The 17,500-nt window shown below is 37.7% G+C and overlaps 2 protein-coding genes, 1 long non-coding RNA gene and 1 pseudogene across 4 annotated transcripts in view; 2 read left to right on the top strand and 2 right to left on the bottom strand.

Moving 5' to 3' along the window:
- Window positions 1-4,672, bottom strand: part of LOC148717571 (uncharacterized) — a 17,289-nt gene extending 12,617 nt beyond the window's left edge. Inside the window, exon 1 of the mRNA XM_088742868.1 lies at window positions 4,582-4,672. Within this exon, the coding sequence (XP_088598994.1) occupies window positions 4,582-4,657 (76 nt within the window). The 5' untranslated portion in view covers window positions 4,658-4,672. The remainder of the gene's footprint in view (window positions 1-4,581) is intronic.
- A 190-nt stretch (window positions 4,673-4,862) lies between these two features.
- On the top strand, window positions 4,863-6,103 carry LOC148717572 (uncharacterized; annotated as a pseudogene). Its single transcript, XR_015994561.1, has 2 exons — window positions 4,863-5,068; window positions 5,194-6,103. The product of XR_015994561.1 is annotated as an uncharacterized LOC148717572 (transcript).
- Window positions 5,946-7,782, bottom strand: LOC148717573 (uncharacterized). Its single transcript, XM_088742864.1, has 2 exons — window positions 6,622-7,782; window positions 5,946-6,530 (listed from the first exon to the last, which is right to left on the bottom strand). Exons 1-2 carry the CDS (start codon window positions 7,283-7,285, stop codon window positions 6,118-6,120), a joined length of 1,077 nt encoding a protein of 358 aa, XP_088598990.1. The 5' UTR covers window positions 7,286-7,782; the 3' UTR covers window positions 5,946-6,117.
- Window positions 7,783-13,924: 6,142 nt separating this feature from the next.
- LOC148717574 (uncharacterized) lies at window positions 13,925-15,478 on the top strand. The gene is made up of 2 exons (XR_015994351.1): window positions 13,925-14,265; window positions 14,534-15,478. It is a non-coding gene; the product is annotated as an uncharacterized LOC148717574 (long non-coding RNA).
- The last annotated feature ends 2,022 nt before the right edge of the window (window positions 15,479-17,500 follow it).

A 17,500-nucleotide genomic window follows, 5' to 3' on the forward strand; every position in this document is an offset into this window, starting at 1 on the left:
AGCTAACTCACCATCTTGAAATTGAGGAGATGAATGTTGACTTGCGCTGCCTTGACCTTTCTAGCTTAAATTTGTATTTCAACTGATTAGCTTTCTCCTTGACCTGTTAAAAACTCCCTTATGTGACTGGCTCAGTTAAAACCTTTAACATGATTAAACTATTATTTATTATAATTTATTTTTATTTGCTCATTTATTTATTTGATTGTTGTGTGTCGGTGAGTGCGTCTGTGTGTGTGTGTCTCTGTGTTTGTGTATGTGTGAGAGCCTATACAGTGTCTGTTTAGGTGGCCCGCCTAGGATAGCTTTGCTAACTGTGGGATACAAAGGCCTTTATTTCTTTAATTAAAAAAAAGTAAAGTCAATGTTGTTGAGAAGAAAAGAATTAACAACAGTACCAGGAGGCACCCCTTGATAACCTTTGTCACATAAACACTCTTTATCATTGATTAACAAGTCAAAATACAACTTACTAAACCTTTTACAAAATTTTGTGACTGCTTGTTAAAGAAAAGTATACAAGAAAGCATTATAAAAATTTTCGTGGACATGGACCCCCTAAGCTATGAGCTATTACGAAAAGTTCATTTCCAGCCTTTCATTCACCACAATCTGAGTTCAGTGGCTCACGGCCACTTTGATTCTTTTACAGAATTGAAAAAAAAAAAAACAGTTACCGTACTTGTCAGTGCCCCATCTGACAGCCCACCCATCCCAACAATGCCTCTTGCATGCATAGCAGGCATATGTTTTGTGAAGGATGGTGGAAGCCTATCAAAAAGTACAGACATAATGGAAAGTCATTTAACATGTCACTGCTTTCTCAAATTGGGGTAGAACAGTTAAAGTATTCACTTTAAGTGAACATTTTCTACAGCTTCAACATCTAATGCAGTGTACTCACGATTTTAGAAACAAATAAACATTTTAGCAGATTTTTTTTTTTGGTCAAAATTTTTCTTCACATGATTCACAACTGGTGGTGTCAATTATTGACACACAAAGAGTCACTGTCAAGTAAAGAAAAGTGAGATAATCAAAGTACAGATATGGTTTGTGATGTGGAAAATTTCGTTTAAAATTTAAATATTCTATTTTGTTCAAACTTCCTCTAAACCCAGCCTGAAACCAATGCAAAGAACTCAACCCCTGAATGTTTGCAAGGATTTCATTCCCCTTTCACTTCACAGGTTGGGTTCTTTGCCTCTTCACTGAGCTTTGGGCTGCATGTGATTCTTAACATTTTGCACAATTAAGCCATTAACAGCAAGGAACCCAAAAGTGTGACCAGCAATAATTGAATCACATTCTCTCTACTTACATACCACATCAAACGTACACATACTCTGAAAATGGAATACTCAGCTTCTGAATAAAGTCTGACAATCTGACAGTCTGAGAACACTCTTATTAGAAGCCAAAAAAGAAAGAACCTGTACAACTAATAGCATCAGTGAGGATGCGTATCAAACATCTTCCCAAAGCCTTTATCCCCTGGGAATAAGACTGAACAACGCCAGGTTAAAATAACATGAACAGCTTTTTAGATGCCTTTGTATAAATAGACGATTTACACTTTAAAAGATTTTAGAGAACTGAGACTAAGATGGAGGTTCAAAAGGGCACTTTGAACCTCCATCTTATGCCTCAATGCCAGCACCAGCTTAGCTGCCTATTTTGAAGAAAGGGGCTTGGCAGTGCCTATTTTATGGCAGGCAATTCTATATCAATCACTTAAGAAATAACTCATCTCTCATCCTGGAAGCTCAAACATTCTTCACGACCATAAAATTATTTCAACTGATCACTTTTCATATCCGTTTTCATTGAAATCTGGACAAGACTTTCAAAATCATTATTGGCAATTGTACCATAAAATTACAAATAAAGTACTAACACAACTCACACGAAGAATAAGCTAGTTAGGCAAGTTGCGTAGAAAGAATTAAAAGGCTGATAATTTAAACCAGTGGTGAGCTTCTAGTACTAATGACAATCTCTTGAATAACAGCTTAATTACCACTGTCAGTAAATGTCACTGCCATCCAATCTGTCTATAGTTACTGTACTAACTATTGGGCAACTTCACATCTCTTTTACCAACAGAGAACATTAAAGTTAATTCTTGTCATCAATCTCAAGAAATAAGAATTTCAGGATCAAGACATGTATTCCAAGGTGAAATGCAAGTCCAAAGTGAAATGCACGTCAAACTAGTTTGAATACATTTTAACCTGAAATAAATTTTATAGAGGCTCCATAGGGTGTTTACTGCACTAGATCTTAATGTGAAAATAGCATGAGCTTTAAAATTGTCACCATGCAAAACAAATATGATGGCTCCCTATGACTGCATGATTGTCATCTAAAAAGGTGTATTAAAACAGTATAGAACAATGCAGTTTTTATAAAATAGACTCTAAGGTTTCCAGTAAACATACCCATACTGTTAATAGACCTGTTATGCCTTTCAAAGAAGTTAACAGAAAAGAAAACAGTGAGGGGAAAGATTGCAAAATGAAAGATTCTAAAGCTTATGCATGCTCGGATATCAATCTTGGAAAAGTGTCATTTTATGACCATATGTTTTGGGAGTAACACAAAAAAAAAACTTTTGAGCGAGATTTATTGTTTCCTTCTGTACATGTTTTTTGAAATTGGCTCAATCCTTACCACATACAGTTGCTATCAAATAGCCTATTTTTGTTAAAATCTGTCAGCTGAGCTAATCAAATCTATTTAGAAAATTTAGAAATACGAGAATACTGGTAAAACCATTTTCAGAACAACCTTGAGTTTTAACCATCTCAAAATGTCAGGCAATATCGTTTCCATAATGTGACAAAAACTGAATGATAAGTAAATAAAGAAATATTTAAACCCAAAATTGGAAAAAGTCTGCATTTCAAATGTGTTAGAGATGATGTTTCTATGGTAATGTCATCAATCTATAAATTGATCAATAGAACCCTTTCTTTATCACCTGCCAAGGTAAATTGATTTTTTGAGACAAACTTTGAGATAAATTAGTAAGGTTTCCTTGCAAAACTCGGCCTCAGAAGAGAGGTTCATTCATAGATACTCTTGAGGGAAGGGGGGGCATCTCGAGTACAACAGATTATAGCAGTCCAAAGAAACTTGGAGTTCCAGCCCCTTGAGTAACTGGCCATTTGTTGTATCACTTGTCTCGTGTTTGAAGAACCAGTGCAAGTTTGATTATGTTAATCTGCGAGCCTTAGCGTGTACTTCGACTAAATAAACAAAAAAATCTGACGCCATTCGTTTCAAATGACACATGCACATAAAGAAAATGGCTTAAATTTTTAAACTCATGAGAAACTTTTTAGGAAATAGACTGGTTGGATTGAAAGACAATTAAATCAATAAACACTGAACTGACAGTGGTGAGGTGTTAGGAAGTGATCTGCTAAATATTGATTCGATCGAAGTTTTTCCCCTAGTTAACATTTCAAGCCTAACGAGGCATTTATGAAAAATTACCACTAAAACACAGCGAAAACATAAGCCAAAGTCGCATTACTTGAGGCAAGACTATAACTGCTATGAAGACCCAATTGCTCAGCTATAGTATCAATCAATTCGCCAACCCCACCAACACAAGACTTGGACAGCAAAAAGGCCAATGACGGTAGTCAGCGCTACCCATAACTTGGAAAATTCACCGAAACCTCACTAAAATAGTCCGCCTTAGACTGTAGTAAGAGTGACTCAATCCTGAAGCTAGAATATTTTATATTTTTTTGAAGCCTTGTATCCTTAGTGACTTCAAAGAGTAAGAAAAGAGGTCTGATTCGACGTGATTTAAAAGGTTGGGGGCCGCATCAAACTTAACGCAATTTTACTTAGCAGTTGAAGTAAAGTAAAATGTAATTCTAAATTAACTTTTCTCATCAGATCAAATACTTCACATAGAAACTTAAGATTCATAAAAGTAAGGCATCAAAATTTGAAGACCAACCTTCATATCAAAGTTTTTTTCTTGTCTGTGTTTTGATCTTCAGCAAATCAAATTTCAAACTTCACTTGTACGAGCTTTTTTCGCGTTTTGTTCGTACTTTGATCATGCAAACATCCTCATCCAAAAAGCGAGCAAACACCAGAAGTATAATGCTGGTGAACATCTCTCTCGGCAAAATATTCCAAAGCGTGGCGGACCCGCACAGGTAAATTTTTCTCTTTGGCAAATTTTTCCCTTTGCGCATGCGTGATAAAACTATCCTTTTAGCTAACCATGAGTAGCCCATGCTAGTCAAAGTCTAAATAGCAAAATCAGTCAAGCTGCCCGGCTGTTATGATATCAGTTCCAATGCTATGATGACAACGACGCACGGTCGCACATTGCGATGAGAAGGTCATGTTGAAACCTTATCTCGTCGCGAGAAAACGGCCAGAAAATCTTCGTACATCACTGAAATGACTACAACTTATTACAACTAGAGATAACTGTATATAAAATATTACAGTTAAAGTATAAAGGAGAAGCAAACTTATCAAGGGTTGTAGGTTACATTTGTTCGCCGCATTTACAGTCAATTCGAACTACATCAAAGTCAAACTTACCTTTTTCATGGCTGGTATCACCTTCCCCTTGGTTTGAATCCATATCAGGATCCCAGCAGCCATAATACGGCGACATTGCAAAATCTTGTTCAGAACCTATGCCTTAGCAACTTTCCCTGCGCCTGACAGGACGCACTAGACGTTTATTAGAGAACTTAAGCACCAGGCTATTTTGCGACGGCGACGGTGACCGGAAGTGACTTTTTGTTCCGGTAGGCGTTCTGGAGTTGTCTGTCAAGTCGCCTTCGTTTCGCGCGAACGTGAGAATCTTCATTTTGGCGTTGTATCCAGAACGTGAGTATTTTTCCCTCACTAGCTTGTCTCAAACTTGTTGTAACATTTTATTTTGCTCTTGTTACCTTTTTAGAATTATTTTCTTTCATGTTGTTCAAACTGTATACTCAAATATAGATAAACACACGGACATTTTCATTTCTCGTAGCTTTGAGCAGAAGATGTCGGCGCCCGCCTCCGATGGAAAGGCAAAGTAAGCTTAACTATGGAGTCTTTCGAAGACATTTCAACGGAAAATATTTTTACGTTTATCTTAACAAGTTTACATTTTTCCTCGACCATCGGTCAAATAGATCAATTGTCGTATTTTGCTTTTAGAGCTATGGAGTGGACTGAAGATCATGATGTTATTTTGCTTCGAGAAATCCTGGCGAGCGATTTGTTTTCATTCAAAAAAGGAAGTGTTGCCAGGGGAGAAAGGTGGGAATCGATCACAGAAAAGTTAAATCAAGTGAAGACACTCTGTTTTCATCTCAAAGATAAGAGGGCAGTAAGAGACCGATGGGTTCTTCTCCAGAAGAAGTATAAGGCTAAGATGCATCAAGAAGAAACTGCAAGTGGAATATCCGTGGACGATATGTCTGAAATAGATGTTTTGCTAGAAGGCTCGTCGGGAAAGAAGAAAGCTTAAACAAAGTTGGTGATGCTCAGTCAAGAAAGCAAAAAGAAGATAAAAGCAAGGCAGAGGACATAAGGCAGAAAGCTTTAGAGCGATACAGCGAAACGGAAAAGCGAAAGTCAACAGAGAATGGCGACGAATGCGTGGAGAAACCGAAGCGCCAACGGAGAAGTGCTCGCACCGAACCACTAGTTGAATTCATGCAAGAGAAAGTCAAGACTGAGCGAGAATTACGACAACAAGAGCTGGATCTAAGAAGACTAGAGCAAGAGCAGAATCAGCGAGTGATGGTAACTGTCTTACAGCAACAACAACAAACAAATTAAGCCATTCTGTCGGTTATTGAAAAGCTTCTTGAGAAGAAGGAATGACATTTTCCCTAAGTATGAACATGTAAAGTCAGTGTTTATTTGTTTCAGAAAAAAGACAGGTATTTGTTGAAATTGATGTCTTATTATTTACTTGCGTTTTGTGAATTCGAAAAAAAAACCAAGTTCATTCATTATTATTGTTACAAGTTTGATCACTTCTGCATTGTTGACCACCAAGAAGAATTCAAGTACTTAATGAATTTGTGTTTAATTAAAATGGCCTTCATTTCTGCTCGGTTTATTTGAGTGAATTTATCTAAAATAATACTGCAATGATGGAGGGTCTAGACCAAAAAACTCTGAGGTTTTGTTTCCATATAGGCAGGTAACAGCATTATTAAGAAGTGCACATACAAGATACATTTTTCCCACACTACTCATTCCAATTTTCAGGTTTTTCTTAAAATCCAAAAACTTGAAGTCGTTGATGATGTCACCAAAGAGCCACTCCACCGTTACTCTAACAGAACTCATGTCAAAATTGAATTGTTCCATCATCGGTGTTAGGACACCATGGCGAAATGGGGCCTGTAGGTGTATTCGCAGCGGATAGGCGGGATCACCATAAACACTCATGGGTTGGCCAGTTGGGGAAAATGCATTCCTTTCCAATTCCTGGAGAAGATTGGAATCTACCAACATGCTTGCATCATGTTTTCTCCCCTCTGCATACAAAAAGGGATAAATAAAATTAATAAATTAAAGAAACCTTATGTGGCAGCTTATATTCATGGCATCCCAGTGAACATAACTTACCGACAGGCCCATACATATTTCCAATGAGTCCATTTGGTAGAGTGACGGACTGAAACTTGAGGGAATGTACACGTTTATGGCCATTGTACACTATTCTTTGGTGTTGGCCTGGGCGAGAAATTGGTCTGACTGTTCCATCAATAAACCCAAAGCAGTTGCTGAGAGGTGCACCTTTTGCATGAATAACATCTGCATACTGCTGTAGCATTGGCGGACTCAATATATCAAAATTCCATTGTGAAATACGATGACCATGGCTCAAAAAAATATGATCCATCATTGTATTGGTAATCATACTTATCTCAGGAACTGGTCTTGCGAAACGATGAATCATGTCTGAATAGCGACATGGATACGAGAAGCGCTTCAGAAGCATACAAAGCCCTTCAGTTCGGTGACACGTTGTTCTTTGTGGACAGCGGATAGTGTCTGGTAATTGAAGGACATTTGCCAATAACATCATGTCCTGTTTTCGCACTCTGAACTCCGCTAAACACTCTGATTCATCCATCTGGTCGAAATCAAACTCAGGGTATGAGCTGTAAGGGAATTCTGGATTCTTGGAACTGTGACTTTCGTACAAGGTCAAAAATTCTTCGTCACTGATGATTTTACTATCGTACAAAAAAAGAAGCAGATTTCTCATCTCACTGAAGGATGACATGCTCTCACACAGCTTATCTTAAAAGCGAACAGAGTTTGCTACCCACGTCGCCGCCGCAAACCTCGTCTAGCTGCTTAACGTTTATATTTTGGCGGGAACGACGTTGTTCTCTTCCCAGGCTCTTTCGGTCGCTAAAGTTGCCGTTGCCTCAAAAACGACCGGTGCTTAAGTTCCCTATTCTCACGCGGGAGAAGTTAAATCAATTCAGGTTCAGGCGATGGATTGGTTCGGGCTTTTGATAACTCAACCAATCAACTTCCCAGCCGTTCCAATTATTGATGTAACGAAATCCATAACGCTAGGCATTACTAAACTGAGAATCACTCACCGCGGAACCTAGTTTTACTTCTACTGATTCTAGCTTTAAGGTGGCTGAACACAGTTTTTGATACCTTTGTTTCTTTCACCATTTTCTCTAAAAACCCTTGATCTCTCGGTCGCCGAAACTGGCAGCAAGCAAGTTCACAAGCATAAAAAGAAACACTGAAAATGCCTGATAAATGATACGCTTCGTTCTTTTGAACTTTGCGACAAAATACAAAGGCGGGGCTAGGAAACTAGATCACGTCAATGACGTTTGCTGTCAAATGGACTGGCGTGCATTTATCGGGTAACGGCTCATTGCACATGTTATTTTCCGGCGAACAGGACCGCTCTCTTGTGTATGGCCTTAACCTAGTTTTACTTCTACTGATGCTAGCTTTAAGGTGGCTGAACACAGTTTTTGATACCTTTGTTTCTTTCACCATTTTCTCTAAAAACCCTTGATCTCTCGGTGGCCAAAACTGGCAGCAAGCAAGTTCACAACACAAACTTTGCTTTTTTCATAGTTGGGCTGACATGTGTGCCGTTTCCATGGCGACATGAATAGAAATAAACAGACAATTAAAATCGGTTTTGTTTCTTTGAAGAAAATCTGGTCATTAGATTTTCTTTATAATTTGCATGCAACGAGCTTGTAACCATACTCACAAGTTAGCACCATTTTGCTAACAATTTAACAGAGATCTTTAATTATCCCTTAATAATTTCCAATACACTCTTAGGACTGTAACGAATGTTAAATTCCAGTGAGAGCGATATGCATGGGGTAACGGGATATTTTGCAGCGTGTTTGATTTGTTCATGTAACACCGTGTAAGATGGGTGTGCTTTCGCTTCGCCTTGATAAAAATATAGGTTCACTCGATTTTCTACAATTTCCTTTGTTTAAAAGCAATTTTTTTTCAATACTCCAGTTACTTATTCCCTAAAGTATTTTCGTGCCAAATTTTGTGAAATTCTAATGAGTGGTTCTCAAGAAATTGGCATATATATTTCCGAGAATACAATATTTCCATTCAATCGTAGTCTCCCTCGCAGCCGTTTTTAGTCTCGTCACGCAACGCTTCTCTCCACAAACGGCTGCTCACATTCGAACAACATTCCTTTCCCTTTGTTGTCTTTGCACCAATGAGATCGCTGACATTGTTTCTTATGCGACCAATCAGAGCACAAGAGATTGTAATCACTATCGTTATTCCCGCGTTTTCAAATTCTGCATTTCATCGTAGTTTCTTGCTGGAGGAAACCCTTAAGAAGGTTTTGCAAAGTGATCGTTCTTTTATTTGTTCCTCCTCAGTTGAGACAAAAGAAAAAATTTATGTTTTTGGAAAAAGTTCTTTTGATTTTCCGGCAATATTAGTTCCTGTCTGGATGTGAATGTGAGCTGCTATTCAGCGACCAGCGAGTTGTCAGTTTGTAAAGCTTGCTACCGACGACTGATCAAGTTCAAAAAGGCCTCTGTTCATCTTGAAGAGTTCAAAGATGAATTGAAGGGAATCTTCAAGGATCGAGAACTTCCCAGAAAGAAGCGCTTATTGAGCGTTGAGAGCGACGGTGGAGAAATCCAAGCTTCGTGCCGTGGGAAATCCTCGAAATGTTCACAATTCGATCCGATCAATACGACTTGTACCTCTAATGCCACAGCCAATTCTAATATTTCTACCACAATCAGCCAAGAGGGATGTTATACTCCGGCAAGATTTCCTAGTGGTTCTAATGGTGTATTGATTTAGATGCCTCAAAATTATCACTGGATAAACAAACACAAGAAAAACATGCTCAGGGGTATCAGAGCTAGATAAACAGTAAACAAAACATTTTTTTTTTGTTGCCTCATGGGAAATTGAATTCTGTAGTCCATAGCTTTTGAGAATTCACGCTGTCTATTCAGTATGCCACTGCAGTGTTAAGTAGTCTATGAATAGTCTGGAACAACACAAATGTTGATATAAATGTTGATATGTCTTCATACGAATCTGATCTATTCAAAAGTCTGAAAGATTTGCAATCTCACTGAATAATGACTAATAGCAGTCTAACATTTTTGCTCAATATGCAAGAAGAATACAATTTGATACTGGCAGCAGCACCAATGAAGAGATTCAATTTTCAAAGAATCAATTGGTCAATATAACCCATGGAATCTTTCATAGCATTCTTAATCAAACTTCAGACCATTATCATAAATTACTTTTCTCTATTACATGTACATGTATACAGTGTTTTCTTCACAAGTGAAATGTAACTAATCTCAAACAGATGTTCCATCTTTTGTGACTTCACATGACAAAACTTTCAATTGCTATGATAGAGTATGAGTAGCACACAATTTATGTCACTAATCAGACAATGAAATTGACCAGTAATCTGATTTAAAAATATGAATTTATTAGATCACTCATTTTCTTACCACAAGTTAGGAGGGCCAAAGAAGCTGTACTGTTCTCCCCAACCCCCTTCCCCACACTGATTTCCACCACTCTGTGAAAGGACTCCAAAATGTTATCCTTATTGGTTTCAGGAGTGCAGGAATGCAACATTTCAACAAGCACATGTTTTGAATCATTTCCAATAAACATTAAAGTAAAACATTAATGGTAGCATAAAGTAAACCACATTATCTTATAATTTGGAGCTATTCGCTCCGACGAAGGGCTAACGCTCGAAACGTCAGCTTTTGTAATCATTACGGTGGCCAATTTACCATTTCAACTTTGTTGATATATCCAAATTATTTCGTTACTCCCACCGACGCAGCCCCAAACAGTTTCTTTCGAAACTATCAGCCTTTAGACATTATCTTATAGTCTGGCAATAAATAATAGTTCTTTCTGTTTTTTCCTGACTCTGTTTCAGTTCATCAGTAAGCCAGCCAAAATAGAATTCCAGTTCCATGTCCTTATCCATATACTGCACAACATCAGCAACATTTGATTTATTTTGACTTTCCTTAATTTCTGCTGCATTTTTCATGTTCAGAAGGTTGAAGTAAGACTCACAGAAGGCTTCCATTTAATTATCTTGTGATGTTCCCCAACACATCAAAAGGAAAATAGACAGCATTAATCTATAATGAAATTTCTAATAATAACAATAATAATATAATGAAAACTTTATTAATTTTAATAATTTAATAATAATAATACTAATGTCATTCAGTGCTAAGGAACATGCAGAAAGCTGTAGTCTCTAGCTCCTTTAACATTGCCAGGACTTTCAAGGTCCTATTGGACTGAGTTCTTCAAATGACGTTAGCTTCAAGCATAGGTTTTTAATAGGTTGATGGGACATTTATCTCCATTTTAGGGTCTAGGGGTCTACCATCTTAGAACTTTTAGGTTTTATTTGTGTCGGGACAGGTCCTGTCAGACTAAGTTCCCTAAATGACGTTAGTTTCAAGCATAGTTTTAATAGGTTGATGGGACATTTACTTCCTTTTAGGGTCTAGGGGTATAAAATTTTAAAAAGTTTAGCTTTTATCTATGTAGTAGTGACAATCAAATAGGCTACATACATACATACATACATACATACACTTTATTGATGCTCCCTAAGTGGGCTTTTCAGCTCAATAGAAATAAAAAAAAATACAAATATATAAATTAATTGAGAATGTAAATACAATAATATTATAATTACAAAATATATATCAATAATATAATATATCAACTTAATAAAACATTTGCAAGATGACATCTAAAATTCCTGGGGAATTTTAAGGACTTAATGTTATCATTCAAAGAGTTCCAGAGTTTGGCTCCTCTGAAAGCGAAGGAGCGCTGCCCTGTTGACAGGCGACATAAAGGTATATCCAAAGCACCAGATGATTGAGTTTGTCTATTATGGACTTGAGAACGTGATTTAAACATATCAGCAAGATAGTCTGGAACAAGCTTGTTAATACATTTGTGCATCATAGTAGCGTCATTTAGAATGAGTTTCTCTCTAATAGGAAGCCATTTCAACGATCGCAACCCATCTGAAATATGGTCATACTTTCTTAGTCCCAGAATAATTCGCCCAGCAAAGTTTTGGACTTTTTGTAACTTGTCAATATTGCTGCTGCTGGTATTACTCCAGACAGTTGAACAATATTGGAGTTTACTAAAGACAAATGAATTTATTACTAACAGAAGTGTTTTCCTATCCAGGAGGTGCTTGATTCTGTTAATTTGGTACAATTTAAAAAGGCATTTAGAGGCAATCTCAGTGATATGTTGGTTATAACTGAGGTGTGTGTCGAGAAGAACACCCAAGTCCTTAACGACAGGCACAGGTGTTATTTCCTTGTCAAAAAGTGTTATACTGAATGATGACAGTTTCTTTAAAAGTTGTGGTACTCCAACAGCTAGAACCTTAGTTTTGTCCGGATTAATCAAAAGAGAGTTTTTACAGCACCACTGAGATATTCTCGTAAGATCTTCGTTTAAGGCGAGGATGGACGTGGGTAATTCGGCAGGTGAAAAGGACAAATACAATTTACAATCATCAACATAGGAGGCAGATAGACAACGTTTAGGAACAGAAAGGAGGTCGTTAACATAGATTGTAAACAAAACCGGACCTAAAATAGAGCCTTGCGGAACTCCGAACTCAAGTGGGAGTACTTTAGAAACTGCGTCACCAATTCGAACGCACTGTTGTCGGTTAGAAAGGTAACTCTGAAACCAATTCAACGCACCCTGGGAAAAATCGAGATTTTGTAGCTTGGATAACAAGATGTCGTGTCGAATACTATCAAATGCTTTAGACATATCTAATAGGACCATGATGGAAACTTTCTTGTTATCCATAGCCTGGAGCAACTGATCTGTAACGTACAACAGAGCTGTTTCTGTCGAGTGAAGCTTTCTATTTCCGCTCTGATGTGCTGCCAGTTTATTATTTCTAATTAGATGCTCCATAAGTTGTCCATGTACCAACCTTTCAGTGACTTTTGAGACTATTGGTAATAATGAGATGGGGCGATAGTTGTTAGGGACATCTGGATTACCGCATGGTACACCATGGCACCCAATATCAATTTTATTGCAGTAAATGGTTTGAACCCGGGGGTAACATGTGAAGGTGTAGTCTGATCGTCCGGGTGAGTGTAGTCCTGAGAAGGACTGTTGTCGGTGGCAGTGACTGACATTTCGACAACCTGTGCGGAAGTCATCATCAGAGTCAAGTGAGTGATTGTTGTCACTGACAACAATCACTCACTTGACTCTGATGATGACTTCCACACAGGTTGTCGAAACGTCAGTCACTGCCACCGACAACAGTCCTTCTCAGGACTACACTCACCCGGATGATCAGACTACACCTTCACATCAATTTTATTGGTAATCTGAAGCACTCAGAAGTGTATGCTGCGATGATAATGTCTTGTATTTAGACACAATATTTTTAAAGGTGATCATGTGTAATATAACACAGACAGAATAAAATAACGATAACCAAAATAAGACCACAGTGTAATACTAATACTGACTAAACTATTTACATTTTCTATTTACAATATTTACATTCTTATTATCCTTTCCTTTATACTGCTTAATTTAAAACATACATGTAAAATAACATTTTGCTGCAGACTCGTTTTTATTGAAACACTTACCACTGCCTTACAACATGCGCTTCATCGACGGCAATGGCACAGAGTTTTTTTGGCATGGAATACACAGAGTTCGTCAGCATAAATCTCCAGCGTTCGTTCCTTAACCACGCTTCAGGGGATCCGTAAACTAAGGAATATTCGCCGCTTTCGACACGAGTGCGTTTACCACCCTCAAGTGAACTTATGTTACCAGCTTTTAGCCCTAGCTCCCTCAAATGGGACACTTGGTCGTTCATAAGGCTTTCCCAAATAGTGAGAAAACGACGACGATATGGCCAGGCTCTTGAGAGGTAAGATCAAACAGGAGTGGTAGTGCTTCATACAGGAGAGATTTCCCGAAACCAGTAGGAAGATTGACAAATACATCCTTTCTTTCCTCAACTACTTTCCTAATTCCAGTTTTTTGCTGCGCATTTAAACTAGGAATTCGAAATGTATTACTAACAACATTAAACGCTTCTTCATAGGACGCCATTTTCAAAGCTTTGAACTCGAAGATGAAACAAACAATATGATTGGTTAGACTATTTTGGCGCGTACAGTTCTCAACATATGTAACCCAAATAGTGATTGGTTGAAGTAGTGGAAAGGAATGTTGTTCGAATGTGAGCAGCCGTTTGTGGGGAGAAGCGTTGCGTGACGAGACTAAAAACGGCTGCGAGGGAGACTAATTCAATCGCGACAGGAATGAAAAACGTCTGCGCATGCGTGACGTGAGCATGTTGATGTTGTCGTTGGCGTGCTTTTCGATCGTTCGATCGGTGAAATGTTGGCGCAATTTAAACTGTGTATTCGTGGATATATTTTGCATTTCAGGGCTAAACTACAGAATACCCGGCCACTCATTTACATGTCATTGAATAAGAATAGCATCTACTGTGTTATGCCTCATTCTTCAAAGCCTCCCGACACATGTAAATGATTTCAGACTGGAATGTAAGGACGCTCTTTGAAAATAACTTCTGTAAATTGAACTCGTCGACATGTTGAACGTATTATTTTTGGGAAATGTTTATTTGCTTGCTCATGATCAAGAGCCAACTTTCAGTACTCGGTAAGGAAACTTTACAAGCTTAATATCTTTGAGTATAATTTACCTCCATTTTATATAATAAGCTAAGATTCAAATTGATAGAAGGTAAATAATAACATGCTTTGGTATTAAATGTGAATCTCGAAGAAAAATGGAACTTATATTTTTATCAAGGCGAAGCGAAAGCACACCCATCTTACACGGTGTTACATGAACAAATCAAACACGCTGCAAAATATCCCGTTACCCCATGCATATTGCTCTCACTGGAATTTAACATTCGTTACAGTCCTAAGAGTGTATTGGAAATTAGTTATTTCCTTATGGTATGAGAGGAGCTCATATGAATGCTGCCACTCAGCAAAAACCACATGAAACCCATTCTTCTCGTGGATGTGCTATCAAAAAGAAAAATTCCTGGGAAAGTTGGAATAAGTACAATGGTGTTGGAACTCAAATGAAAACAGAAGCCGGAATTGCTTCAGGATTAATGCTGACAGGAAGTTCAGGACCAATAGTGGTATGGGCATGGTCGATGATATTGTTCAGTGCTTTAGGGCCTTGCAGAGGTTGTAACACACCAAAGGTTTGAGGGATTTTGTGTGATTGAATCATAGATCCTGTTGCCTAGTAAGATTCCTTGAACAATTATCTGGTACACCCACGCCTGACTCAGTGGACTGCTTATTACAGAAATATCCACACTGGAGGAATAAAATAATTTGCTAAACAAAAGGGCAATAAGTGTACATGAGTTGCTTCCTGTTCTGCCAGTAACTGTTGACTGTAAAATAGTGCTAAGAAAGAACCAGAAAATGACATTGCCATGTTGATGTGGTTGGATATTGTTACGAAAAATAGTATTGCGTGACTAGCGCTACATTCTAGAGGTTTCGCGAGAGTTCGTTGTTTGTTTATTTTTAGGTTCGTACGTGAGCGTTTCTAAATCGGTGTATTTTGTAATCCTTCTATAATTAGAACTATTACTAATTTAGAGAATTCTAGAAGCTTATTGTAAGAGTATATAAGTACACGAGTCCTAGCGAAGTTTTTAACTAATCTTTCACAAGCGAACAGAGTTGGAGTTAGCCGTGTTTAGTCAAGCGTGACAAGAGCTGTATTTATTCAAGTTGGCGGAGGCCGTGTAAGTTTGTCGAGTACGAGTTGCTTAGAGTTCTAACTTGTGGAAATTACGTTCATTTTCGAATAAATCTTCTTGTTGTTGTTCCGACAACCCTGCGTTCAGTTTAGTTCACGAACAACCTTTCCTCAAAACATTCGAACCCGTAACAGATATTGACTGTTTTTTTGTTTTATTTTTTAAGAAAGAAAAACTTTGTTTTAAAAAAATGCAATAGATTTATCTAGCAACCTTTGTGGCATTACATGGTTAGAGTGCCAGGATGTTGTGCGGGAGGTCGAGGGTTTGATCAATACTCATGGTCTTAAAAATAACTGAGGAGAATTTGCTACATTTCTATAATATCAAAAAATGGATAGACATTCTAGTCTTCTCGGATAACGTCGAATAAACCGTAGCCCCTGTCTCCTGCAGGGTTAGGGGTAGCAGACGTTAATTTCCCACACACGAGATTACTGTGTGGTGGATGTCCTACCCTGGGGTGGGATGGGTGGGTTGCTGTCTTACGTTTCAAACACGAGCCTCTCGCTCGGACAATCTGGGTAACCATGCCTCGCATATAGACAATAAACTTGATTGATTGATTGATTGATTGAGTAAAAGTATGGAATCCCAAATGAAAGGGTTCCCAAATCTCCACAAAAATAGTGGGTTAACAAGGGGAAAGGAAGCGTGAGGTTGGCAAGTGTTGATAGTGTGAAATGATGAAAATAAAATGTTAGCTGTTCAATAGAGAATTTGCACAGAGGGACCTACAAACTGCAAGGCAGTTATGTCGGTCATAAGGCAGCATTAAAAATAAAACTATCAGGAGTTCAATTGGGCACTAGCATTGAGGGTCCACACTTTCACACTTTTATTTTATTACATATCTACATGGTATTCCTTTGACCTGCAAATAGTGGGTCAAATTTTCTTAACTTCATATAATTACACTAGAAATAAAAATGAAAATGAAGAAATATAACATAAAAAGACAAAAAGATACACAAGAAAAGAAAAAAAGGAAAATGAAAGATTTTCATTGTAAAGGACTGCATAAAGGAATCTTTAGTCTCTAGAAAATTGGAAAACCCTTTTTGCTTGTTTGTTTGGTTTTTTTTTTAAAGATTTCTTTGACAAATTTGTTTATTCGTTATTTTTATATTCAATTTGCAATGCAGCCACTTCAAGGCAGTACAAAAATTTATAATAATAATAATAAGGAAGGTTAGAATGAAATAAGATGAGATATTCATAATCAGAGGAAAAGGTTTGACAATTGTTTTAAGGTAATTGATTGATCAAATTACTGGTATCTGTCTTGAATTTGAATGGTGATAACGTAACAGACACAAAAATAAATTCCAAAATAATTTAATGTTATGAAAACTTAACTAAGCTATTTTGACACTTTGTTAAAATTTTATTTCACAGGCGTCACACCACGCGGTGCCTGATTGATAGCTCGCTTCTTTCTTCCCTTTATGGGAACAACTTCAGAATACCAGGCCACTCACGCCCTTTATAAATCGAGTGCTCCCATGGTCCGCAGTCCGAAGTCGGCCAACAAATAAAATGTATCTGCTAAGATAAAGAATGAAGTGCTACCGCTGTCCGCCCTACCGAAGTCGATAAATAAGTAGTAAACTAATTTATAAACTCAAGTGATAACGCGGTCCGCACCACCGAAGTGGATAAATAAGTAGTAAAGTAATATTTAAACTCAAGTGCTACCGCGGTCCGCACTCCCGCAGTGGATGAACAAGTATTAAACTAATTTTTAAACTGAAGTGCTACCGCGGTCCGCAGTACCGCAGTGGATGAATATGTATTAAATGAAGAGCTACCGCTATCCGCACTACTGAAGTAGATGAATATGTAGTAATGTAATTTTTAAACTGAAGTGCTACCGCGGTCCGCAGTACCGAAGTGGATGAATATGTATAAAATGAAGTGCTACTGCTATCCGCACTACTGAAGTAGATGAATATGTAGGAATGTAATCTTTAAACTGAAGTGCTACCGCGGTCCGCAGTACCGAAGTGGATGAATATGTATAAAATGAAGTGCTACCGCTATCCGCACTACTGAAGTAGATGAATATGTAGTAATGTAATTTTTAAACTCAAGTGC

Source organism: Stylophora pistillata, chromosome 13 (assembly GCF_964205215.1).
Source record: "Stylophora pistillata chromosome 13, jaStyPist1.2, whole genome shotgun sequence".
Classification (NCBI taxonomy): domain Eukaryota; kingdom Metazoa; phylum Cnidaria; class Anthozoa; order Scleractinia; family Pocilloporidae; genus Stylophora; species Stylophora pistillata.

Bases quoted from the DNA above. Each gene is read 5' to 3' on its own strand.
- LOC148717573 (XM_088742864.1), bottom strand. From the start codon at position 7,285: ATGTCATCCTTCAGTGAGATGAGAAATCTGCTTCTTTTTTTGTACGAT. The intron at 6,531-6,621 runs GTAAGTTATGTT...TTTTGTATGCAG, and splicing joins AAATATGTATGGGCCTGTCG to AGGGGAGAAAACATGATGCA.